The 24,192-nt window shown below is 35.2% G+C and overlaps 1 protein-coding gene across 3 annotated transcripts in view; it reads left to right on the forward strand.

Annotated features, from left to right (window-relative positions):
• LOC136830370 (short neuropeptide F-like) overlaps positions 1–13,369 on the forward strand; it is a 149,783-nt gene extending 136,414 nt beyond the window's left edge. For 2 of the 3 annotated variants that reach the window (XM_067089904.1, XM_067089905.1), the window contains exons 4-6: positions 4,002–4,097; positions 6,137–6,229; positions 11,780–11,972. In XM_067089904.1, the coding sequence (XP_066946005.1) occupies positions 4,002–4,097; positions 6,137–6,229; positions 11,780–11,815 (225 nt within the window). In that variant the 3' untranslated portion in view covers positions 11,816–11,972. Of the gene's footprint in view, positions 1–4,001; positions 4,098–6,136; positions 6,230–11,779 lie in introns of all 3 variants that reach the window. The other variant, XM_067089903.1, reaches the window with a different exon arrangement.
• Positions 13,370–24,192: the final 10,823 nt, after the last annotated feature.

Below are 24,192 nucleotides of genomic sequence, written 5' to 3' on the forward strand. Positions count from 1 at the left end.
AGTCTTATAGGCCTATATTATAATCCTTTTTTTCGTTTTTAACTGCAATTTTAATTCATTTATTTATTTTATAAAAAAAATTCAAAATATGAAAATATAAAAAAGAAAAATATTAGACCTATAGGCCTACGCTTTTAAGTTTTCTGTAAAAGAAAACTATCGTGACGACTTTGTCTGTCCGCACTTTTTCTGTCCGCACTTTTCCTGTCCGCACTTTTTTCCGTCCGCACTTTTTCTGTCCGCCCTCAGATCTTAATAACCACTGAGGCTAGAGGGCTGCAAATTGATATGTTGATCACCCACACTCCAATCATCAAACATACCAAATTGCAGCCCTCTAAGCCTCAGTAGTTTTTATTTTATTGAAGGTTAAAGTTAGCCATGATCGTACGTCTGCCACCACCGGGCCGTGGCAGAAAGTTTCACGGGCCGCGGCTCACACAGCATTATACCGAGACCACCGAAAGATAGATCGATTTTCAGTGGCCTTGATTATTATACGCTGTACAGAAAACTCGATTGCCCCGAAGAAACTTCAGTTATAAAATTACATAACCAACACGCCATTATTCCCTTACTCCGAGCACAAACAGAAATCCTCATAAATCCTGTTAAATCCTCATAAATCCTCATAAATTCCAGGATGTACGTAGATTGCCCAGAAGAGAGATTACTACAAAAGCATATTAATTAAGGAACTGTGTACAATACACTCATTAATCAGACGTAATTAGATGTAATTTGTGTACTGTGCTTAATCCCCCTGTGATGCTGGCGTTATGTAATTCATATAGATGATTGATTTTGCAGGACGTTTATTAATATTATTATTATTATTATTATTATTATTATTATTATTATTATTATTATTTTCTGATTTTGTAATTCTCTCTCTCTCCCAAGGAAAATCCGTATTATTATTATTATTATTATTATTATTATTATTATTATTATTATTATTATTATTATTATTATTAACTCAATTTTGTAACTCTCTCTCTCTCTCTCTCTCTCTCTCTCTCTCTCTCTCTCTCTCTCTCTCTCTCTCTCTCTCTCTCTCTCTCTCTATTCCATTATTATTATTATTATTATTATTATTATTATTATTATTATTATTATTATTATTAGTTTCTCTTTGTGTAATTCTCTCTCTCTCTCTCTCTCTCTCTCTCTCTCTCTCTCTCTCTCTCTCTCAAGGAAAATCCGTATTATTATTATCATTATTATTATTATTATTATTATTATTATTATTATTATTATTATTATTATTATTATTATTATGAGTTTCTCTCTCTCTCTCTCTCTCTCTCTCAAAACAGTCCTGTTCATTGGCTAACTCTTCCCTGTGATTACCCCATTCAGCCTAATGTTGTTCCATTGTTTCGTCTCAAAAGAATATTCTCATAGCGTGACAAATGAATGATTGCTGATGTTTCATTCATTATACATTCGGGCCTTTGAATGACTGCAAATGAATGGTAATGGTTTTGTGGTTGTGTGTATGTATTATGTATGCATGTGTGTATATTTATATATATATATATATATATATATATATATATATATATATATATATATATATATATATATATATATATACATATATATATATATATATATATATATATATATATATATATATATATATATATATATATATATATATATATATATACTGTATATATATATGTATTTTATCTGTACATATTTATATATATATTATATATATACGTTTATGTACGTATATATGTATATATATACATACATACATGCAGACATACATACATACATACCTCGAACACTAATTCATTCATTGCGGACAGAAAAAGTGCGGACAGAAAAAAGTGCAGACAGAAAAAAGTGCGGACAGAAAAAAGTGCTGACAGAAAAAGTGCGGACAGAAAAAAGTACGGACAGAAAAAGTGCGGACAGAAAAAGTGCGGACAGAAAAAAGTGCGGACAGAAAAAAGTGCTGACAGACAGACACAGCCACCTCAATAGTTTTCTTTTACAGAAAACTAAAAAATGCAATATATCGAAAGTCGAATCGCCGGCAAAATATAAATTTGCATAAAAAGAAATGAGAAAGAAAATACGAAAGATAAAATAGATTAAAATAGACCGCCTGATTTCCGAGATGTCAGGGAAAGGTATCAGCGAATTCCCTCAGATACGCCAAAATTATAACATATAATAAACCTTATACTATCTTTCTCTTTATCAATTACCCTGTCATTCTCTCTCTCTCTCTCTCTCTCTCTCTCTCTCTCTCTCTCTCTCTCTCTCTCTCTCTCTCTCTCAACTAATTTTTATATCTCATTATTATTATTATCATTATTAGTATTATTATTATTTTTATTATTGTGTCTCATTTTGTGATTGATTCTCTCTCTCTCTCTCTCTCTCTCTCTCTCTCTCTCTCTCTCTCTCTCTTTTTATAACCCATTATTATTATTTTTATTATTATTATTATTATTGTGTTTCTCATTTTGTGGCTCTCTCTCTCTCTCTCTCTCTCTCTCTCTCTCTCTCTCTCTCTCTCTCTCTCTCTCTCTCTCTCTCTCTCACGCTTAATTAATTCAGCGGTCTTATTAAACCTGATATAACAGAGTATTACCTGTCTTCTCTCTCTCTCTCTCTCTCTCTCTCTCTCTCTCTCTCTCTCTCTCTCTCTCTCTCTCTCTCTCTCTCTCTCTCTCCCTCCCCTCACCATTACGAAACATATGTATGAGAGAACAAATCCGGGTTAATTTTATTGTGTATAACCCTTAATTCAATTCGTTTTTTATCTTGGGATTTAGGGGAAAATCCTTGTGATTGATGGCTTGGGCAGGGGTAGATTAGATTAATGCCCCAGTTTTCAGGGGGCAGGTAGGTACCATACCCGGGTATGGCTAGGGTCTAGAGACTCTAGACTCTCTCTAGAGAGATGAATTTACCTGAGATTAAAGAGTTTGGGCTAAAATTTACCCGTGTTATTGAGCGGTGAATCATTGTTAATTGCACACCACAATAGGTATGAGTTGGTGGTCAGTTGTTATAGATAAACATTCAACATTCGTGTAAACAAAATGTTGGTTCCATAAACATTGCACATTCGTGTAAACAAAAATGTTGGTTCGATAATGTAAAAAAAATTTTGGTAGTGTAAACATTGCATAATCGTGTATAGATAAACATTTGCATAAACAAAATGTTTCAATAAACAATGCACATTTTTGTAAACAAAATATTGGTTCAATAAACATTTCACTTTCGTGTAAAGAAAAATGTTGGCTCAATAAACATTGCACATCCGTGTAAACAAAAAAACTTGTTTTATAAACATTTCACATTCGTGTAAACAAAAAAGTTATTTATGTAAACATTGCACATTCATGTAAGCAAAAATGTTGGCTCAATAAACATTGCACATTCGTGTAAACAAAACTGTTGGTTCAATAAACATTGCACATTCGTGTAAGCAAAAATGTTGGTTCAATGAACATTGCACATTCGTGTAAACAAAACTGTTGGTTCAATGAACATTGCACATTCGTGTAAACAAAGCTGTTGCTTCAGTAAACATTGCACATTCGTGTAAGCAAAAATGTTGCTTCAATAAACATTGCACATTCGTGTAAACAAAACTGTTGGTTCAATGAACATTGCACATTCGTGTAAGCAAAAATGTTGCTTCAACAAACATTGCACATTCGTGTAAACAAAACTGTTGGTTCAATGAACGTTGCACATTCGTGTAAACAAAAAACTTAGTTACGTAAACATTTCACACTCGCGTAAATTAAAACGTTGCTTAAGCCACAAAATAAGCACAAACCAACAAACGTGAAATCAACCAGACACCGAAACAAACACCCGCGAACACACCACTTCACAAACAAAGCACACCTCTCACCGAAAACTGAAGCCCACTTAATATTCAACACCTTTTTTTTTTTTTTCAGTCTCTCCCTCAGTCTGAGAGCCAATCAGTAACAGTCTCGACTTCCTTCTTTCAGGCTGAACCCCTCCTCGATCACGACTTGGTCCGAAAAGACCGCACCCCGGCCCTCAGACTGCGATTTGGGAAGAGAACCTCTTCTGATTACTTACAGGTAAGAAGGACAGGTGAGACACTCAGGTGAGAAGGACAGGTGAGAAACACAGGTGAGAAGGACAGGTGACATAGGACAGGTGAGAAACACAGGTGACATAGGACAGGTGAGAAACACAGGTGACATAGGACAGGTGAGAAACACAGGTGACATAGGACAGGTGAGATGGGACAGGTGCACCTATTGATCTAGAGGTATTAGGAATGTCTGGATTCTTTTCTTGAATAATATTTATTGGATGTTATATATGTATAGAGAGAGAGAGAAAGAGAGAGAGAGAGAGAGAGAGAGAGAGATAACAGTTGAAAGAAAAAGGGGAGAGAGAGAGAGAATGAAATTTCACAGTGATGGAGCTAACAGTGGCTTGGTAAAGATTCCTGTCTAAATATATATATGTATTTTTGTAGACAGTTCATATCATTGGGGAATTACCTCTCTCTCTCTCTCTCTCTCTCTCTCTCTCTCTCTCTCTCTCTCTCTCTCTCTCTCTCTCTCTCTCTCACTTAATATATATGTAAAATCATTTCAAAACTACATCTTCAAAAAAAGACAGAAAAATTATTTTTAAAAATAATCATCATTCCCTCTCTTACCTTAGTGACGCCTCATTGTAACCCATCGCCCCTTGGTCTTTTGGCCCGCCCCCCTCACCCGTCCCCCCCCCAAAAAAAAAGTATGAGACACCTTTGGTTCCTCTTTTCCCAAAATCAGCCGAAAACTTGACCCCCGTTCGGCTTTAAAAGGCCAGAATTGATATTTTATTCACTGAATAGAAATGTCAGGAATTATTCAGTTTGGGTTTTTATGTGTTACAGCTCTCTCTCTCTCTCTCTCTCTCTCTCTCTCTCTCTCTCTCTCTCTCTCTCTCTCTCTCTCTCTCTCCACTGAGTTACATTTGATATCCAAATTCTTTCTTCAAAATTCAGCAGACGACAACGAAATTGTCAGTATACAGCTCTCTCTCTCTCTCTCTCTCTCTCTCTCTCTCTCTCTCTCTCTCTCTCTCTCTCTCTAAAGAGTAACATTGTCCAAATTCTATATTTCTTTTATACAATCTCTCTCTCTCTCTCTCTCTCTCTCTCTCTCTCTCTCTCTCTCTCTCTCTCTCTCTCTCTCTCTCTCTCTCTCTGAAGAGTAACATTGTCCAAATTCTATATTTCTTTTATACAATCTCTCTCTCTCTCTCTCTCTCTCTCTCTCTCTCTCTCTCTCAACTTTCTATCCATAAAAACAATGAATATTCATGGAACCATAACATACAATGCTTAAAACTCACTTTTACACCAACCCAGTCTCTCACCCACCCACCCACAAACTCCGCCACACACAACTTTGTGTGAGACCCACTTATACACCTACCCAGTCACTCACCCGCCCACATATTCTCACACACACTTACCACAATATTCACCTCCAAAACCGAAATTAATCTATAAAATGTAATTCAGTAAATCCAAGAGTAATTTAGCTTTCACAGATGAGTTAGAATTGCAATTAAATCATCCCCCTTTTTTCCCCAATGACCAGAATTTGAATAAAACCAGTCGTATCATTAGTAATCGCTACCAAATCTAAATTATCTATTGGTGGACTTGTAGCCTGTGTCAAAGGCATGAGTTGGTTTTGTGGGATGTACGAATTAAAAGATTTTTTAGTTGTAGTATATGTGTAGCTATATAAGTTTATATATCTGTGTGTAATTACAAGAGGGTTTTGTGGCTTATAGAAATGAAAAGATTGTTTTAATGATTCTGTATATTTATACACAATCATTCAAATAATTCAGTATGTCCTGTGTACATATGTAAATACAGTCAGATATATATATATATATATATATAAATATATATATATATATATATATATATATATATATATATATATATATATACATACACACATATATACATATATATATACACAAACATACATAATGCAAATCCAACACCTCAGTACCAATTATCTTTTTTAATGTTGATTTATTTATTTATTGATTTATTTATTTTTATATTTATTTATTTATATTTATTTAATTTCAGGACGACGCCTACGACGCAGCAGATTTCATCCGCCAAGACCGGGCTCCCGCCCTCAGACTCCGCTTTGGCAAAAGAGACGTCTCATACGGACAGGTGGGTGAATGAGTGAGTGAGTGGGTGAGCAAGTGAGTGAATGGGTGATGAGTGAGGGATTGAGTGAATGGGTGAGTGTGTAAGGAAGTGAGTGAGTGAGTAAATGAGTGATGAGTGAGTGGGGAACGAATGAGTGTGAGTGAGTGAATGGGTGATGAGTGAATGAGTGATGGAGTGAGTGAGTGAGTGGGGAATGAATGAGTTAGTGAGTGAACAGGTGAGTGAGCGAGTAAGCAAGTGAGTGAGTGATGAGTGAATGAGTGAGTGAGTGGGGAATGAATGAGTTAGTGAGTGAGTGAATGAGTGAAGAGTGAATGAACAGATGAATGATGAGTCAGTGAAAAATGAATGAATGAATCATTGAAGTCTGAAAGAAGAACGATTGATTGAAAAATGAATGAATGATTGAATGCATGAGTGAGTGAACGAGTGAATGGAGAGTTAGTGAAGAATGACTGCGTGGAGAGTGAATGGATAAATGAGGAATGAGTGAAGAGGAAAATGAAAAATGAATGTAAGTGAAGAATGAACGAAGCATGGATGAATGAATGGAGAGTGAATGAGTGAAGAATTGAGAATGCAATAAGTGAAGAGTGAATGAAGAATGAATTATATACATATATATACATATACGTATTTGTTACCTGACCAAAAAAAAACGAATTTCAATTACCTCAGCTGCCTGATCAGGGCCACCAACTGCGCTACAATAAACGCCAAAAGTAATTTAACACCTTTCCTTTCATTGGGGGGTGATAAATGACACCTAATTAGGAAATAATTACAGGTAATTAATAGATAATTACAGGTTAATGATGTCCTTTTTCTGTAGAACAATTGACAGATGTCATTGTTCTGATCAGGTGTTTGTGAGGACTGACATGTTAGTCTGTTTTTGAGTGCGTTTAAATTGCGTGCGTATGTATACGCATGTAGAGTGCGTGTGCGTGCGTATATGTTGCAAATATATATATATATATAAATGTGTATATATAGTATATGTATATATATAATGTATAGCATAATAAACTGCATATGGAATAATAATAATAAAAATAATCATGTGGAATAATAATAATAAAAATAATAATAATACGCATCCTGCGTAGTGTCTTGCGGAATGAGAGAGAGAGAGAGAGAGAGAGAGAGAGAATGACAAGGTAATTGATAAAGAGAAAGTTAGTATGAGGTTTATTATATGTTATAAGACATTGCTCTATTCTGGAGAGAGAGAGAGAGAGAGAGAGAGAGAGAGAGAGAGAGATGGTTTATCATATGCAACAGGGCATTGCTCTATTCATTAGCAGAATTAAAAAAAAAACTCAAAAAATAAAATATAAAGTAAGGCAATATAAAATAATACCTTCAGATATTAACCATAATGATAACATTTACCTAAATTGCTGCACAATGCTATGATGAATATTACCCCAGATGACTGACAAATGTTCAGAATATTACGCCAAAGTATTACGCCAAATGTCATTTGCAAAATACAAGTGTAAAGTACAGAATCAGTAAGGCAGATATTTGCCAAAATCAGAGAAAAATCGATCAAAATATTTCCCTTGAATTTCTAAAGGATGATCAAGAAGCTGTATGAAAACACCTACACGCGCACACACACACACACACGCACACACACACACACACACACACACACACACACACACACACACAACAAAAGCAGAAATACTTGCTGTATTTGTCAGGTGAATATTGGCCTGCTCTGACGCTGCTGAATAAAACAGCACTGGAGAACTTCATAATTCAGAGAGTTTACGATATCGGTCAGACCAGGTCAGGTCACAAAGAGATCTCGATTAAAATCCTCTTAAAACTGGCTGATCCAGGTCACGACCTTTTTTATAACTCGGTCCTAATGACAGGGGTCACTCTGTAGGCAATATACCTTCGTCAGTAGCGCTAAACAGGGTTTGATTGACTTTGTACCATTTATTTATGAAAATTCGAATTTTAACCAAACTCGGGGGCACTTTCAGTCATTCAGCGCTCAAGAAAATCAAAAGAAGAGAAATAAGAAATAATGGATAAATTTAATACATAAATAGATGAAAATATAAGTAAACTGGTAAAATACAAAGCGAATTGTTTTATGGTAGCAATGTATTGCATCTTCGCTTGACCCTTTTGAGACTCAGAGAGCAAGAAACGCCACTGAAAAATGATTGCAGTGAGAGAAACACTACCTTTTTCTTCCTCTTCTCCTTCTGCCTTAACGAAAGAGAGAAAGAAAGGAAGAAAGGAGGGCGTATTGATCACCTGAAAAGCGAAACATCACCACCAGACGAAGGAGAGAGAGAGAGAGAGATGAAAAGAAAGAGTATATCTTTCAGGTCTTGTCAAATACAGGCGACATCTCCCTCCAGCTAAGGCTTTGTTTCCTGTCTGGGGTCATCTGGTAAAACGAACGAATCACTTTTTGCGGGCTCGTATATTTTTGCAGGTTCGTATTTGATCCCTCTACGAGACTCTGCAATGTTTTATTTGGTGTTATTGAAGAGCTAAAGGCCCCTGAACAATGTTGATTCCTTCTGATACTCAGAGCTATCTGAAATGGGGACATTTTTCCAGCAAATTTTGAGAAAAAGTTAAACTTTTCTCACCGTTTCGGATTTAAGGCTAAAGCACTTCGTGTTCGTTCGGGTGGTGACATGAGCTTGTGGAAAACTGTTAGTTGTTTAACAGCACAGCTTTCCGGTGCGTTCTTTGACCAATGCGATTATGAAAATGCGTCTCCAAGGGATTCGCTTTTCTAACAGTTTTTGTATAGAAATCAGTTGCTTTATGTCATAGGAGTTCAGAAAACAGTCAGATTGTTTCACCACACTCTATAACTTCTGCCTAATTTAACTTTCTTGCCTTATGCAGAAAATGTTAGCTAAAGACTTTTGACTTTGTAATCACTGCTGACTTTTTGGTTGCTAATACTGTACCATGAATCTTTAAAAAGTAACCAGGTAGCGAAGTTAGTACCGTCAATGCACCTCACATGGTGCGCTTTGGGCATTCTAAAGGGTGTTTGCAGCGTCCCTTCGACCCCTAGCTGAACCCTTAACTTTTTAGCCTTTTACTTGACCTCCATTCTCTCTTTCTTTCTTCCATCTCCCTTCATTTGACTGTCTTGAACGCTGAATGTCCGAAAGTACCCCAGTGTTTGGCTAAAATTCGAATTTCCGGAAATTAATGTTACAAGCTCATTCAAACCCTGTTTAGCGGTACTGACGAAGGTATATTGCCTACAGAGTGACCCTGTCATTAGGACCGAGTTATGAAAAAGGTCGTGACCTGGATCAGCCAGTTTTAAGAGGATTTTAATCGAGATCCCTTTGTGACCTGACCTGGTCTGACCGATATCATAAACTCTCTGAATTATGAAGTTCTCCAGTGCTGTTTTATTCAGCAGCGTCAGAGCAGGCCAATATTCACCTGACAGATACTACAAGTATTTCTGTTTTTGTAGTGTGTTTGTGTGTGTGTGTATGTGTTTGTGAATGTGTATGTGTATGTGTTTTCACAAAGCTATCTTGATCATCCTTTAGAATATTTCAAGGGAAATATTCTGACAGATTATCTCTAATTTTGGTAAATATCTGCCTTACTGATTCTGCACTTCAGACTTGCATTTTGCAAGTAAGTGATTTGGCGTAATATCTTAGCATAATATTCTTAACATTTGTCAGTCATTTGGGGTAATATTCATCGTAGCATTGTAGAGTATTTTAAGTAAATATTATTCACCTGATTAATATTTGAAGGAATTACTTAATATTACCTTAATTTATCTTTTTATTTTTATTTTTTTCCATTTTTTGCAGGATAGAGCAGTGTTATTAGCATATAATGAACTTTATATCCTCTCTCTCTCTCTCTCTCTCTCTCTCTCTCTCTCTCTCTCTCTCTCTCTCTCTCTCTCTCTCTCTCTCTCTCTCTCTCTCTCTGTAAGATACTATGCAGGATACGTATTATTATTATTATTATTATTATTATTATTATTATTATTATTATTATTATTATATATTGAGATTATTATGCCCTTGTGTGTATCCATATATATATCTGTATATACACGTATACACACACACACACACACACACACACACACACACACACACACACACACACACATATATATATATATATATATATATATATACACATACAAAACAAATTATATATATACATATATAAAATTCAAGCTCATAACTTCATCTGTTGTAAATCATGAGAATTTCACCTGGTAATACATTGTAATAAATTGTACCTCTTTGAAATATACAAAATATTAAAATCCTGTTATTCAGGAAATGGTGATTATCACCGCATTTAAAACCTGTTGCCAGCTGGGATTATAATGGTAGAAATTATTCCCACAGTGTGAATACACTTCGATTATTCAGGAGCTGTAATTGTGTAATTATTTGCTGTCATGTCTGATAATAATAATAATAATAATAATAATAATAATAATAATAATAATAATAATAATGTATATATATATATATATTTCTACTTATATTAATAAATATAAATATGTATTTATATTTATACTTATATTATGTATATATATATATATATATATATATATATATATATATATATATATATATATATATATATATATATATATATATATTTCTTCCTAGGAACTCAAAACCTAGCCACTGACAATTAGGAACCGCTGAACCGTTTAGTTACAAATCCCCCCAAAAAAAAAAAAAAAACTAAGCCCCAGTCCTTAGAGAAATCCAATGAGCGATTTATGAATCCCTGGAAATAAGCTCCCAATGAAATGGGATTACTAGCTGCTTTGGAAAAGGTCACGAGAGGTCTTACTGGGTCAGGTGACTTTAAAACACTCTCTCTCTCTCTCTCTCTCTCTCTCTCTCTCTCTCTCTCTCTCTCTCTCTCTCTCTCTCTCTCATAATGTATAATTATTATTAATAATAGTCGAACAAATGTGCTTCTCATTTAGTAATTCTCTCTCTCTCTCTCTCTCTCTCTCTCTCTCTCTCTCTCTCTCTCTCTCTCTCTCTCTCTCTCTCTCTCATAATGTATAATTATTATTAATAATAGTCGAACAAATGTGCTTCTCATTTAGTAATTCTCTCTCTCTCTCTCTCTCTCTCTCTCTCTCTCTCTCTCTCTCTCTCTCTCTCTCTCTCTCTCTCTCTCTCTCTCTCTCTCAGTTTTATGTAACCATGGAATTGTGTAGATGGTTAATTTAGCATATTATTATTATTATTATTATTATTATTATTATTTATTAAACAGTTTGACAAATGTGTAGGCTCTCTCTCTCTCTCTCTCTCTCTCTCTCTCTCTCTCTCTCTCTCTCTCTCTCTCTCTCTCTCTCTCTCTCATAACAGATTATTATTATTATTATTATTATTAAAATAGTCCAACAAGTATGAATCTCATTTTGTTATTCTCTCTCTCTCTCTCTCTCTCTCTCTCTCTCTCTCTCTCTCTCTCTCTCTCTCTATTCTAACACACGTTATTCATTTGTTCTTTCTCTCTCTTTTGCAGGACGAAGAAGCATCAACCGGCAGCCACGAGCAGTAGAGATAGGCCTAGCAAAAAAAAAAATAAAATAAAAACAACAAGTATAGAAAGCAGGATTAAAAATATATATAATAATAATAATAACAAATGTTGAACGGTTTTTTAGTCAATTCGTCCTGAGCTTCGGTTTGAAAGTCGTCCTAGATTTTTCCCTAGCCTCTCTCCTCCTTCGTCCGTTTCCCTAATATGTTTATTTTCCTCGTTACATATTCATTCCCCCCCCCTCTCTTAATTGTATGCCCCTAAGGCCTTTTGTGTTTTGGGGGAGAAAAACTTTCCCCCTAAACTAAGAGGCCATTAGAAGTTCCCTAGACTCACTTTGTAACGGCTGGTTTTTTTTCCTTTTCCTTGTCCCTAGACTTAGTCAACTCGAGATCCAGACAATAATAAACTCCTTTCCCTGACATTTCTTTCCCTAAAGATCTCGAGAGAGATGTTTCCCTAATTCCCTCCTGGAAGGTATGATTTTTCCTCCCTATTTCCCTGAAAAGACAGAATTACCCCCACATAGGTCTAGGTTTGGTTCAGCTTTTCAATAAAGTATAATAAACCCTTTATTTTTTTTCCCATAAAATTACTGTTTTCTGTTTTCCCTGTCACGATCCTCTTTGTTATCGATTCAATAACCTTTCTGTTATCATAACTGAAGGAGATGTCATGCCTGTGTACAGTTAAATAAAAAGAAATATTAGAAATATTTGTACATTTATCCAGGTGTTGGTGGTCGGTTTAATCTGCAAAAATTCTATTTACAATTACTATTATTATGATGATTACTATCAAGCCTATGTATCACGTATGTGACGGGTGGATACTTGTATGTATAAGAGCTGAGGATACGTTATATATATATAATTGACTAAGCATTATTGATTATATATAATATATAATATACATACAATTACTCTTTGCATACCTTCCTGTAAGTGTTACGAGATAAATGGTATATATATATATATACATATCTTTCTAAGTGAAATAAAATAGTTGTCTTGTCATTCTAAGTATTGTCTGTTATGAAGTAACCTAAGTAGATTACTTAAAGGTGTCTTGAAAACTTATAAATTATGAAAATATTAAAATACTTAAAGATACGAGTTTAAGGATATAGAAAATGGAGACGTGAGAAAACGGGAAGAAGTAATTAAAGGGGAAACTGCTCTATTTTTATCCATCTCTCGGTCTCGATGTTGGGGAGCCAATGAACATTCCACTCCAATTACCCATAGCAAAGGGGCTGCGCCCCCTCGATGTCAGTCCCTATTAAAGGGTTGTTCATCCAGTCTTATCACATATATCTGCGCCCCTTCAGAGCTAATGAAAATAAATGGCGTCCGAGAAAAGACATTTAAATCCTAACAAAAAAAAAAAGATGAATAATTTTTTGCGTCAGTGCAGGTACCAGAAAGGAAAAGCAATGAGGCTGGGGGTTTGTTTGAAGGTTAATTATGTTTTTATTGTTTTTTTTTAACTGGAAAGACATTAATTAGACTGTTTCGAACTGTACTGGACGCTGATTTGGTTTGGCAAGTCGAGAGCTTAGTAAAAAAATAAAACATTAGGCCTAGACCTATGTCAGTGGACGACGCATGCTCAGAAAACCAGAGATGGCTATTGTTAAATTATCGGGTTTCAATAAAGTCTATTAGGTTAATTTCACTTACAAATCGGAGATAAAACAAAGACGAAACAATATCAACGGAGCAAAAAAAAAAAAAAGCATCAAAGAAAACGACGAATCGATCGCAGATACAAAGAGACATTTCATCTAATCGGCTCATTGGGTGAAACGACGTTCATCGGAGCATTTTTATTTCCTCTATTATTTGTTTTTTTCTTTTCATTCTCTTTTGAACAAATATTACCTGATATTGCCTGCTGGTGATGTTGAATGATTCATGCCAATACAAATTAACTTTTATGTATATCTGAGAAATAAATAAAAACTTTATTTTATTTTGAATGTGGGTTTTTCATTGCCCTGGCGTTCCTGAACCTGTCCCTCGCGATCTGGTCTGATAGGCCTATGTGGAAAAGGGTGAGAGATACGTATGAAGTAGTCTCATATATATATAAACTCCTGGAGTCATTTTTCAAACTTAAAAACACTTAAAAACGCTTAAAAACACAAACCATACGATAATTTGAACATAGAAAGACGCACAGCAAATCATTTTTTAAAACTAGAAGCTTTGGAATAAAGTGCAGTGATGCAAAACAGTTTTTCACAGTTAAACACATAAAAACACACACTATACGATAACTTAATCGTAAAAAGACATAAAGCAAATCAGTTATAAAGCTAGAAGCCTTTGAATAAAGTATGGTGATGAAAAACTGAGATTTTAATATAAACATTTTCTAAACACCTTTGAAATGGCGTAGTATGACATCTGAAAACCTAGACTCATACGCTTCCAAAATGTTTATTTAAGCTGCTTGAGGAATTCTAATGTGATTTTTCAGTTATGACAAATATTTAATATATTTTACCTATATAATCTTTGTCGTGTGGTAATTATTATAGAAAATCAGTAAGAGTAATTAGGAGTTTCAAACATACCTTAAGTCACTCATGTCAATATTCCACCAAATTGGCTAAGTTAATTTTCTTCGTAATTTACAGAAATCAAACTCAAATTTATTCCAGTTGGTAATAGTTAATACATACGGATAAACAATATATCATTTATATCATCATTTCGAAATGCATAATAAGAAAAATAATAATATAATATAAAATCTTAAAAGTAAAAAGTCTAGACAAATTGACTAATTGGCAACTTTTTTTTACGATTCCACCTTCCACCTACTTAAGGCAGAAGAAGCCGGAACTGAGCAATTAGTTACCCCTTGACCTTGATCGTGTTGTGTGTCGTCAACTTGTCCGTGCTCGGATTTAATGGTTTTTGTATTTTAAATTTTTTTTTACGTTTTAATATATATTTTTTGTGAGCGGGTGGACCTGTTTTTTGTTTTTTAATTGCGGTGTTATTATTATTGGCTATTATAAAAGCGAAGGGAGGGAGGCGCCATTACCCCTCCCAATTTAGGAGGGGAGGGGTAAGGACCACGTGGCTTACACCGGTCACCAATCCCCCCCCCCAAAAAAAAAAAATACACCCCAAAGAACACCTCTGAATCTGCCCCGAGGAAGCTTAAAACAATTATTGGTAAGTATTCAATTAATATTTATTTACTTCCCTTAGTTTTATATTAGGAAAATAGAAATTAAATATTGAATATAACAATCAATTCACAATTCTGTCGAGGACTCGTAGTATTCCTCGGCGAATCCAGAGAAAAAAGTCACAGGAAAAAAGTCGCAGAAGAAAGTCACAGGTAAAAAGTCACAGGGAAAAAGTCACAATAGTCATTCTATATATATATATATATATATATATATATATATATATATATATATATATATATATATATATATATATACATACATACATACATACATATATATATATATACATATACATATACATATATACGTATGTATTCAAAATGACAAATTTCACCCACATATGTATACATAACGACAAATTTCCCGACCATACGCATACATAGCGACAGATTTCACGTATACATGTATACATATGTATCCCCCAAGCGTGAAAAGAACGACAAATCATCGCTGGCGGAAGAAATCACTTTTGGGAACCGGAAGCCTCGTCTTCAATCGCCCTCCCCCTTCCACAGCCTCCCGCCCCCGAAAGGCTGTATTTGACAGGGTTTAATCGTCTGTCGTCTCTTAGAGATTGATATGGTAGATGTAGGTGAGTGTTTGTTTGTTTAAGTGTATGTGAAGTGGATAGACTGATCACGTGGAGTTTTGGCTACAATTTTCTAAACGATTCTTTGGTTAGTTTAAACAATATACAGATGTATGTGTGTTTATTTATGTGTATGTTTGTGCTTGTGCGTATGTTTAAGTGTATGTGATATGGTTTTACTTATTACTTTTATAGTTATTCCTCTAGTAGGCTTAACGATTCACTGGTTAGTTTAAGCAATACACAAACATTTGTGTAAGGTAGGTGTATAAATTTATACGTATGTGTGTGGGAGTTTGTGTGTGTTTGTGCGTATGTTTAAATGTATGTAAAATGCTTAGGCTGATGACTTGAAGTTTTGCCTGTAATTTTCTAAGCGATTCATTATTTAGTTTAAACAATACACAGACGTTTGTGTAAGTGGGTGTATGTTTGTGTGTTTGTGCGTATGTTCATGTGTATGTGAAATGGTTAGGCTTATCAACTGAAGTCTTGTCTATAATAATTGGCGTCTAGAGATTGATATGGTAAATGTTTAATGTTTAAATATGTGCGTATGTGGTGTTTGTATGTGTATGTTTGTGTGTTTGTGCGTATGTTTAAGTGTATGTGAAATGGCTGGGATTATCAATTAAAGACTAGTCTATAATTGGCGTTATTATTATTATTATTATTATTATTATTATTATTATTATTATTATTATTTTATATCATATTATCATTATTATTATTATTATTATTTCATACCCTATTATTATTATTATTATTATTATTATTATTATTATTATTATTATTATTATTATTAATCGTCACATGCCAGGTGAACGTACCATATAATCTTGGCAAGCCAAGCTTCACTTAACCTTATCAACAAACGCCCACTCGGGCGCCATCGACCTGGAATAGGCTAAACTCAACTTCCAACTGTACCTGCCAACAGTTTAACTGTATCTGACAACAGTCTAACTGTATCTGACAACAGTTTAACTGTTTTAAGAAGACTGGGGCGCCTTCTACTTAATAACAGTGAGTTTTAGGTATTAAAACTCAGTTAAATGTCTTGTTTGTGTGTTTTTAAAGTGGGTTTTTATTGGATGTGTTTTGTGGTGGTAGAATGTGTGTTTGCGTGTTCGAGTTAAACGACTATATACAGATTGCCTTGGCAGGGGTATAGTCAGTGAACTGCGTGATTAAACGCTAGTCTCTCTCTCTCTCTCTCTCTCTCTCTCTCTCTCTCTCTCTCTCTCTCTTTTGTGTAATCCGTAACAGAATATTATTATTGTTATTATTGCTATTATTAAATAGTTTCTCTCTCTCTCTCTCTCTCTCTCTCTCTCTCTCTCTCTCTCTCTCTCTCTTAATTTTGTGTAATCCATAACAGGTTATTATTATTATTATTATTATTATTATTATTATTATTATTATTATTATTATTATTATTATTATTATTATTATCAAATAGCCTCTCTCTCTCTCTCTCTATTTTATGTAATCCATAACAGATTATTATTATTATTATTTTTTTTTATTGAATAGTCTCTCTCTCTCTCTCTCTCTCTCTCTCTCTCTCTCTCTCTCTCTCTCTCTCTCTCTCTCTCTCTCTCCTCCTATGTTACCCATAGCAGAATATTATTATTATTATTATTATTATTATTATTATTATTATTATCCGGGACAAGCCACTTTGCCTAGACAGTCTACGAAGTTAATTTTAAAAGTCGAAAATAGATGAAAATAATTATTGCTGTCTCTCCCCCCCTCCCTTCCCCTTCCCCTCCCCCCCCCCTCCCCTGCCACGTCAAGAAGTGTAATTAACAAATGACCCCCATGGACTGTCATTAATGTTATTGAATGACGTAAATTAGGATGAATGGTACATTGCTCTTGCTCTGATGAATTAGCAAAGTGAATTCATTTGTTTGTGTTGCTCAGACTTCTGATTGTCGTTCGCTGTCATTGTTTGTGGGGGCGTGTGTTGTTTGTTTGTTTGTCCTGCAAGGTGCATACACGCATACTTACATGCATACATATGTGTTTATACAGTATATAGATGTACATACATAAATACATATATATATTTATATATGAACCTTTCAAAAGACGCCTGTGCAGATTCAGGTATTATGGATAAAATCTTCTTCCAACCAGCAATCAAGAAGATTAAAGAGAAATTGTCAACTGGAGTGACGTAACGGCTGACCCATGGACCTTCTGGTACAAATGCCGCTTTTCCGTAACTCTTCTCATTTGCTATTTGCCTGAGGAGAGAGACAGTTGGTCTCTGAAATATAGCCTTTACTTTCTACATTTTGGTGTTTTTATGGGCTCCTTATATTGATGGAATTCTGTATTAAGAGAATATATTTCACTCATATATATATACAGTATATATATATATATATATATATATATATATATATATATATATATATATATATATGTGTGTGTGTGTGTGTGTGTATGTGTATGTATGTATGTATGTATGTATGCATATATGTACATATATAAATCTAACCAGTTCTGCAACTAGGTCGCTGCCCCTTTAAGAAAGAGGAAAAGACACGTGACTTAGATTGGTTTATTGACTTTTTTTTAAACACTGACCTTAGAAATCTAAGCATTTCCGAAGCTAGGTCACTGCCCTTTATGAAAGAAGAGAAAAAGACACGACCTAGATCTTCCTTGTTGATCTTTTTTGAAACAGTTCCCTTAGAAATCCTACCAGTTCTGAAAATAAATCACTGCCCCTTGTGTGAAGAGAAGAATATATGACCTAGATCCTTGTTGATTGACCTGTTTCCACCCACCTAATCCATCTTCTTGTTAGACTTGGTTGCGAGGGGATTTTAGGCTATTGTGGAATTGTAACGCTAGATAATCCGGCCGTTCAAACACCCCAATCATACAGGTTCTCAGAGATCAACAGAAATGCGTTTGATTCCGCAATCCCCCGAGGGCCGTAGCTGCAACCCCTTTCATTCCTTTTACTGTACCTCCATTCATATTCTCTTTCTTCCATCTTGCTATCCACCCTCTCCTAACAATTATTTTATAGTGCAACTGCTTTGAGGTTTTCCTCCTGTTACACCTTTCAAAGCTACCTGCTCTCATAGGTCCCAGTGCTTGGCCTTTGGCCTAAACTCTGTATTCCATTCCATGCCTTGATTCCACGACTGACTGATTGATTTTGTACACTGGCGTTTCAACAACTTTGGTCAGGTGGAACCGGGTTGGTTATTCATCTAAATTATTGGATTATCGGAGGGAAAGGCTTGATAATTGATAACTGAAGCTGTCTTAAAAATAATCGTTCATTTTGTCCATCATAAATAAATCAATGAATGTAAAATTTTTAATATTTTGGTAAATATTGATGATAAATGACTTAAAATACCTTAAATCTTTTAAGTATTCCTTTAAAAGGACTTAAAGGATTTATGATATAAAACTATTCTTAAAATTTATGATAATTTGGGAATTGGGACGTTATATATGTGTATATATATATATGTGTGTATGTATGTATGTATGTATATATATATATATATATATATATATATATATATATATATATATATATATATATACACATATACACTTCCTTAGAATCTCAATTACCAGGCAACCTTGGAACCCGTTCAAAGTATATCTCCCACGCGTCCCATACGCGTATCGTCTCCTGACGAAGGGAAACGCCCCCACCTCCATGAATAAACCAAATCGTGTTATTCCCCTCCGGCGACGCCTAGACATCTCTGGTCCTGACAGGTAACTGATGCAGCTCTAGACGCCTTCAGGATTGCGACTGAGGAGATAGACAGATATATCCTATCTGTGACACAGAAGGGATTCCTAGAATTTCTAGGACTCAGTGGGGTGTCCTGGAGCGCTTCCTAAGACTTTCTAGGGTGTCCCAGGGCTCTCCCTTCGTAGGGAGATGCCCTGTGATTCAGAGGGGGGGTCCTAGGACTTTGTAGGCCTTTGTAGAGTGTCCTAAGGCGGTTCCTTCGTAGATAGGCGTCCCAGTGACTCAGAGGGAATTCCTAGTTTCTAGGAGTTAGTGGGCCTTTCTAGGACTTAGTAGGGTGTCCTAGGGCGGTTCCTTCGTAGTTGGATGAACATGTGATTCAGAGGGAGGTCCTAGAACTTAGTAGGCCTTTCTAGAGTGTCCTAGGGCGTATCCTTCGTAGGGAGAAGGCCTGTGATTCAGAGGGATGTCCTAGGACTTAGTAGGCCTTTCTAGAGTGTCCTAGGGCGTATCCTTCGTATGTGGATGTCCCTGTGATTCAGAGGGAATCTCTAGGACTTTCTAGGACTTAATAGGCCTTTCTAGGGTGTCCTAGGGCGCTTCCTTCGTAGGTAGAAGGGCCTATGGTTAACAGGTAATTCCTAGGGCTTAGGAGGGTGTTTTAACGGGAAATATGTCTTATTTTTAGGTTTTGTTTAGAGCAAAATTTTGGAGAGAGAGAGAGAGAGAGAGAGAGGAATATACGTAGTCTTTTAATTGCGAAATGTACATAGATTTGGTGTATATACCGGTAAGGCAAAAATTGGAGAGAGAGAGAGAGAGAGAGAGAGAGAGAGAGAGAGAGAGAGAGACATATGGAAATATGTGGATGGCAAATAGGACTACTGTATGTTTAGGTTTTGTATAAAGCAAAAATTGTAGAGAGAGAGAGAGAGAGGGAAATAGAAATGTGTCTGTGGAAAATAGGACTATATTTAGGTTTTGCACAAAACAAAAATTGTGGAGAGAGAGAGAGAGAGAGAGAGAGAGAGAGAGAGAGAGAGAAAAAGAGAGAGAGAGAGAGAGAGAGAGAGAGAGGAAGGAAAAAGGGAGAGAGAGAGCTTCTTAACTCTTGGCAAGCCTTCCCGCCTTCAACTGAGATGATTTATATACCAATATTAACCATTTTTCCTCTTGTAGGTCTAAAAATCCTCAACAGGGTTAGACCTATCCTCTCCGGGATGAAGATTTAATCTCTTCAGATTTCCTAATTTAATCTTTCTTCTTCTTCTTCTTCTTCTTCTTCTTCTTCTTCTTCTTCTTCTTCTTCTTCTTCTTCTTCTTCTTCTTCTTCTTCTTCTTCTCGCAAGAATATTATTTCCAGCAAAGCATATAGAATATACCTCTTCAATAATTCTCCAACATAATCCAGATTTTTTGGTCTCTTAATTCTGTCCTTCAGTACCTTTGAACTGCTAATTGCTTGTTCCACGTGCTCTCTCTCTCTCTCTCTCTCTCTCTCTCTCTCTCTCTCTCTCTCTCTCTCTCTCTCTCTCTCTCTCTCTCTCTCTCCGTTGTCAGACCGAAATCACTGGCTTGTGAAGCCACGTTGTTTTGATGTCAGCGGTCAGTTCAACAGCATACGAGAGTTAATGGCTAATGACTTTGTTCTCCAAATTGTTTTGCGGAAACATCCCTAAATAACTTTCCACGTTCTCCAGAACAATGTCTGATTGTTCTCGTTACTGTTATCTTCCTGAGGATGCGAGGATTGGAAAGGAATCCTACCTAGGATTCGAAGGATTGGTGATTTGAAGCTCCCAGCTTACGGCGAGCTGAATGGTTAGACCGGTAACTTATTAAATTCGTTTTGTATTCTAATTTTTTCAAAAGTAAGAGCCTTCTGTATGTATGTATATGTATGTATGTATATATGTATGTATATTGTAGTAGAATGAATCCTCTAGGATTGGAAGGATTGGTGATTTAAAACTGGTTCCAACGAACGGAGTGGTGTTAGAGTTAGACCGATAACTTTTTTGTGTTCGTTCTGTCATTCTTTGTCAAAATTAAGAACCTTCTATATGTATGAATATATGTATGCAAGTGTGTATGCATGTATAGACGCTGTAGCAGAATAATCCTTCTTAGGATTCGAAGGACTAGTGATTTAAAACTGATTAGCCTACGGTGAGCGGACTGGTGTTAGACCGATAGCGTTAGACCGATAGCTTATACTATTTATTTTTTAACCTCTTTTTCAAAAGTAAGAGCGTTCTGTATGTATGTATATATGTGTATGTATGCATGTATGCATACATGTATGCATGCATAGACAACGTAGTAGCGAGATGCGCATTCAAACATACCCACGAAAAGAACAATGTAAAGATATCGGTCTAGGCTTGTCTTCTTCTTCTTCTTCTTCTTCTTCTTAGCTCTGACGCTGCTGTCATCAGATCCACGCCCGAAAATAATATATTAGCTCTGCCAAAATGGACATCCCTTGTAGGGGACGACGTGTCTTTATTAATCGGAACGTGAGAAGAATAATCAATATATTTATTGGTGTCGAAAGTAACGGTACAAGATTATGGCGTAATTCCCTCAAACAATGTTTTGTTTACAATTCGGAGCAGCCTGATTTTTCAAGCAGATGTTTTGGCAATAGACTACATTTGAAATTTGGTGTATTCCTCATTCAAGTGACTTCGATTTTAATGTATTTCTTTATTTATATCGATAAAAAAAACGTATTTATTAAAAAAAGTAAATTAACGTAGTACTAGAGGAATAGGAAAAGTTGACTGTGTACCTCAGTGTAACTTAATATCATTTTATCTTTTTTCAGTTGAATTCAAAATGAATCTATTTTTTTTTTACAGAAAATTTAGTATAAAACTTCAATAGTTTATAATTGTCTTTATGAGGTAATGTGGGAAAAAAGGGCTATATTTCAGACACCAAACTGTCTCTCTCCTCAGGCAAATAATGAATGAGAAAATATTTCACAGTCATATATATACATATATTACATGTGTGTATATACAAATATATGTTTATATATATATATATATATATATATATATATATATATATATATATATATATATATATATATATATATATATATATATATGAAATATATGTATAGATATACATACATATATGTACCCACACACTTCCTCTCCCCTCACACTCAAACAAAATTACATTTCTCATTACATTCCCAACTGCCATTACCTTTTAATTAAATAACTGGACTCGAAGGGTATCTGTAATTATTCATAAATAATCATTAACTTATTACCAGTCCTTGGAAATAACGGTTGAATTACGGTCAGGAATTACGCAGTCGTCTCTGTAATTCGGTTATTGTTAGTGTTATTTTTTCATTAATGTTATTTTCTTAACGAAAGTCGTGGTAATGGCGCGCATGCGCGCTGACAGAGGCATTCTAGTGAATTTTGTTATGCAAATGGTTGAAGAAAGTTCAAGGTCTCTCTCTCTCTCTCTCTCTCTCTCTCTCTCTCTCTCTCTCTCTCTCTCTCTCTCTCATCTAGTGAGTGTCTGTACCCAACTGGAGGTCTCTCTCTCTCTCTCTCTCTCTCTTTTCTAGAGAGTGTTCTGTACCCAGCTAGAGTCTCTCTCTCTCTCTCTCTCTCTCTCTCTCTCTCTCTCTCTCTCTCTCTCTCTCTCCATAAATGATATCTTCTCATTGGCTGAGAAAGAGACCTTTTTGTTATAAAGTTCAGATTTGCTGAAGTCATCATCTACATAGTATATTCACTTTCATGATTTTGGAAAATCATAATACAATTTTCAAGCTCCGGATATTAATCTGTTTTAAACAGGACCTAAACAATGCTTTGAAAGTTATAATTATAATGATAATTATAACTGTAAAGAAATTTACAAGGTCATTCTGACGTCAATAGACATTTTAAAAGACTTTGTTGTACTGTTTTATACCAGGTGAGTTAATCTACTCACTTGAATGAATTAGCACGTATTGTTGGAACGCAACCACCATAGGCCTACATAGACTTAGAATTCAAAAGAATGATTGTCTAGCTAAATATATAAGTTTAATTTCTTAACAGTAGCTTTTAATACGAACCTTCATGTTCAGAAGATCTATTTTGAGCCAAAGAAAGTCAGCTGTTCTTAAAGAATATTATAGAATTGTTGACAAGCAGTCACTAGTCTTATATAGATTTCTAGTCATGCTTACTTAGGTATTATTTGCAAGATGGTAAGTCTAGGTAAATACAATTTAAATTTCACAATAGAGAATGTTCTGAAGATCTATTTTGACCAAGAATGTCAACCGTTCTTTAAGAATGCGTATTGTTTACAAGCAGCTACTAGACCTATTTAGACTTATTTAGGTATTATTTACGAGATGTTAAGTCTAACCAAATGTAAGTCTACTTTCATAGTAAAGAATGTCAACTATCTTAAAGAATATTGCTTTCTCTCTCTTCTTCTTCTTCTTCTTCTTGGAAGGTATTATTTATGTTTTTCCTTTCTTCGTAAAACGTCCTATTTTTCTCTCCTTTTCTTTACCCCCTCTCTCTCTCTCTCTCTCTCTCTCTCTCTCCTTCTTCCTCTTCTTCTTACCTAAGCTTTTCCTACATTCGTAAAAGCTCTCTCTCTCTCTCTCTCTCTCTCTCTCTCTCTCTCTCTCTCTCTCTCTCTCTCTCTCTCTTCTTCTTCTTCTTCTTCTTCTTCATACCTTCATGAAAGTCATCTCTCTCTCTCTCTCTCTCTCTCTCTCTCTCCTTCTACTTCTTCCTCTTCTCCTTACCTAAGCTTTTCCTACCTTCGTAAAAGCTCTCTCTCTCTCTCTCTCTCTCTCTCTCTCT

Source organism: Macrobrachium rosenbergii, chromosome 46 (genome assembly GCF_040412425.1).
Source record: "Macrobrachium rosenbergii isolate ZJJX-2024 chromosome 46, ASM4041242v1, whole genome shotgun sequence".
NCBI classification, from domain to species: domain Eukaryota; kingdom Metazoa; phylum Arthropoda; class Malacostraca; order Decapoda; family Palaemonidae; genus Macrobrachium; species Macrobrachium rosenbergii.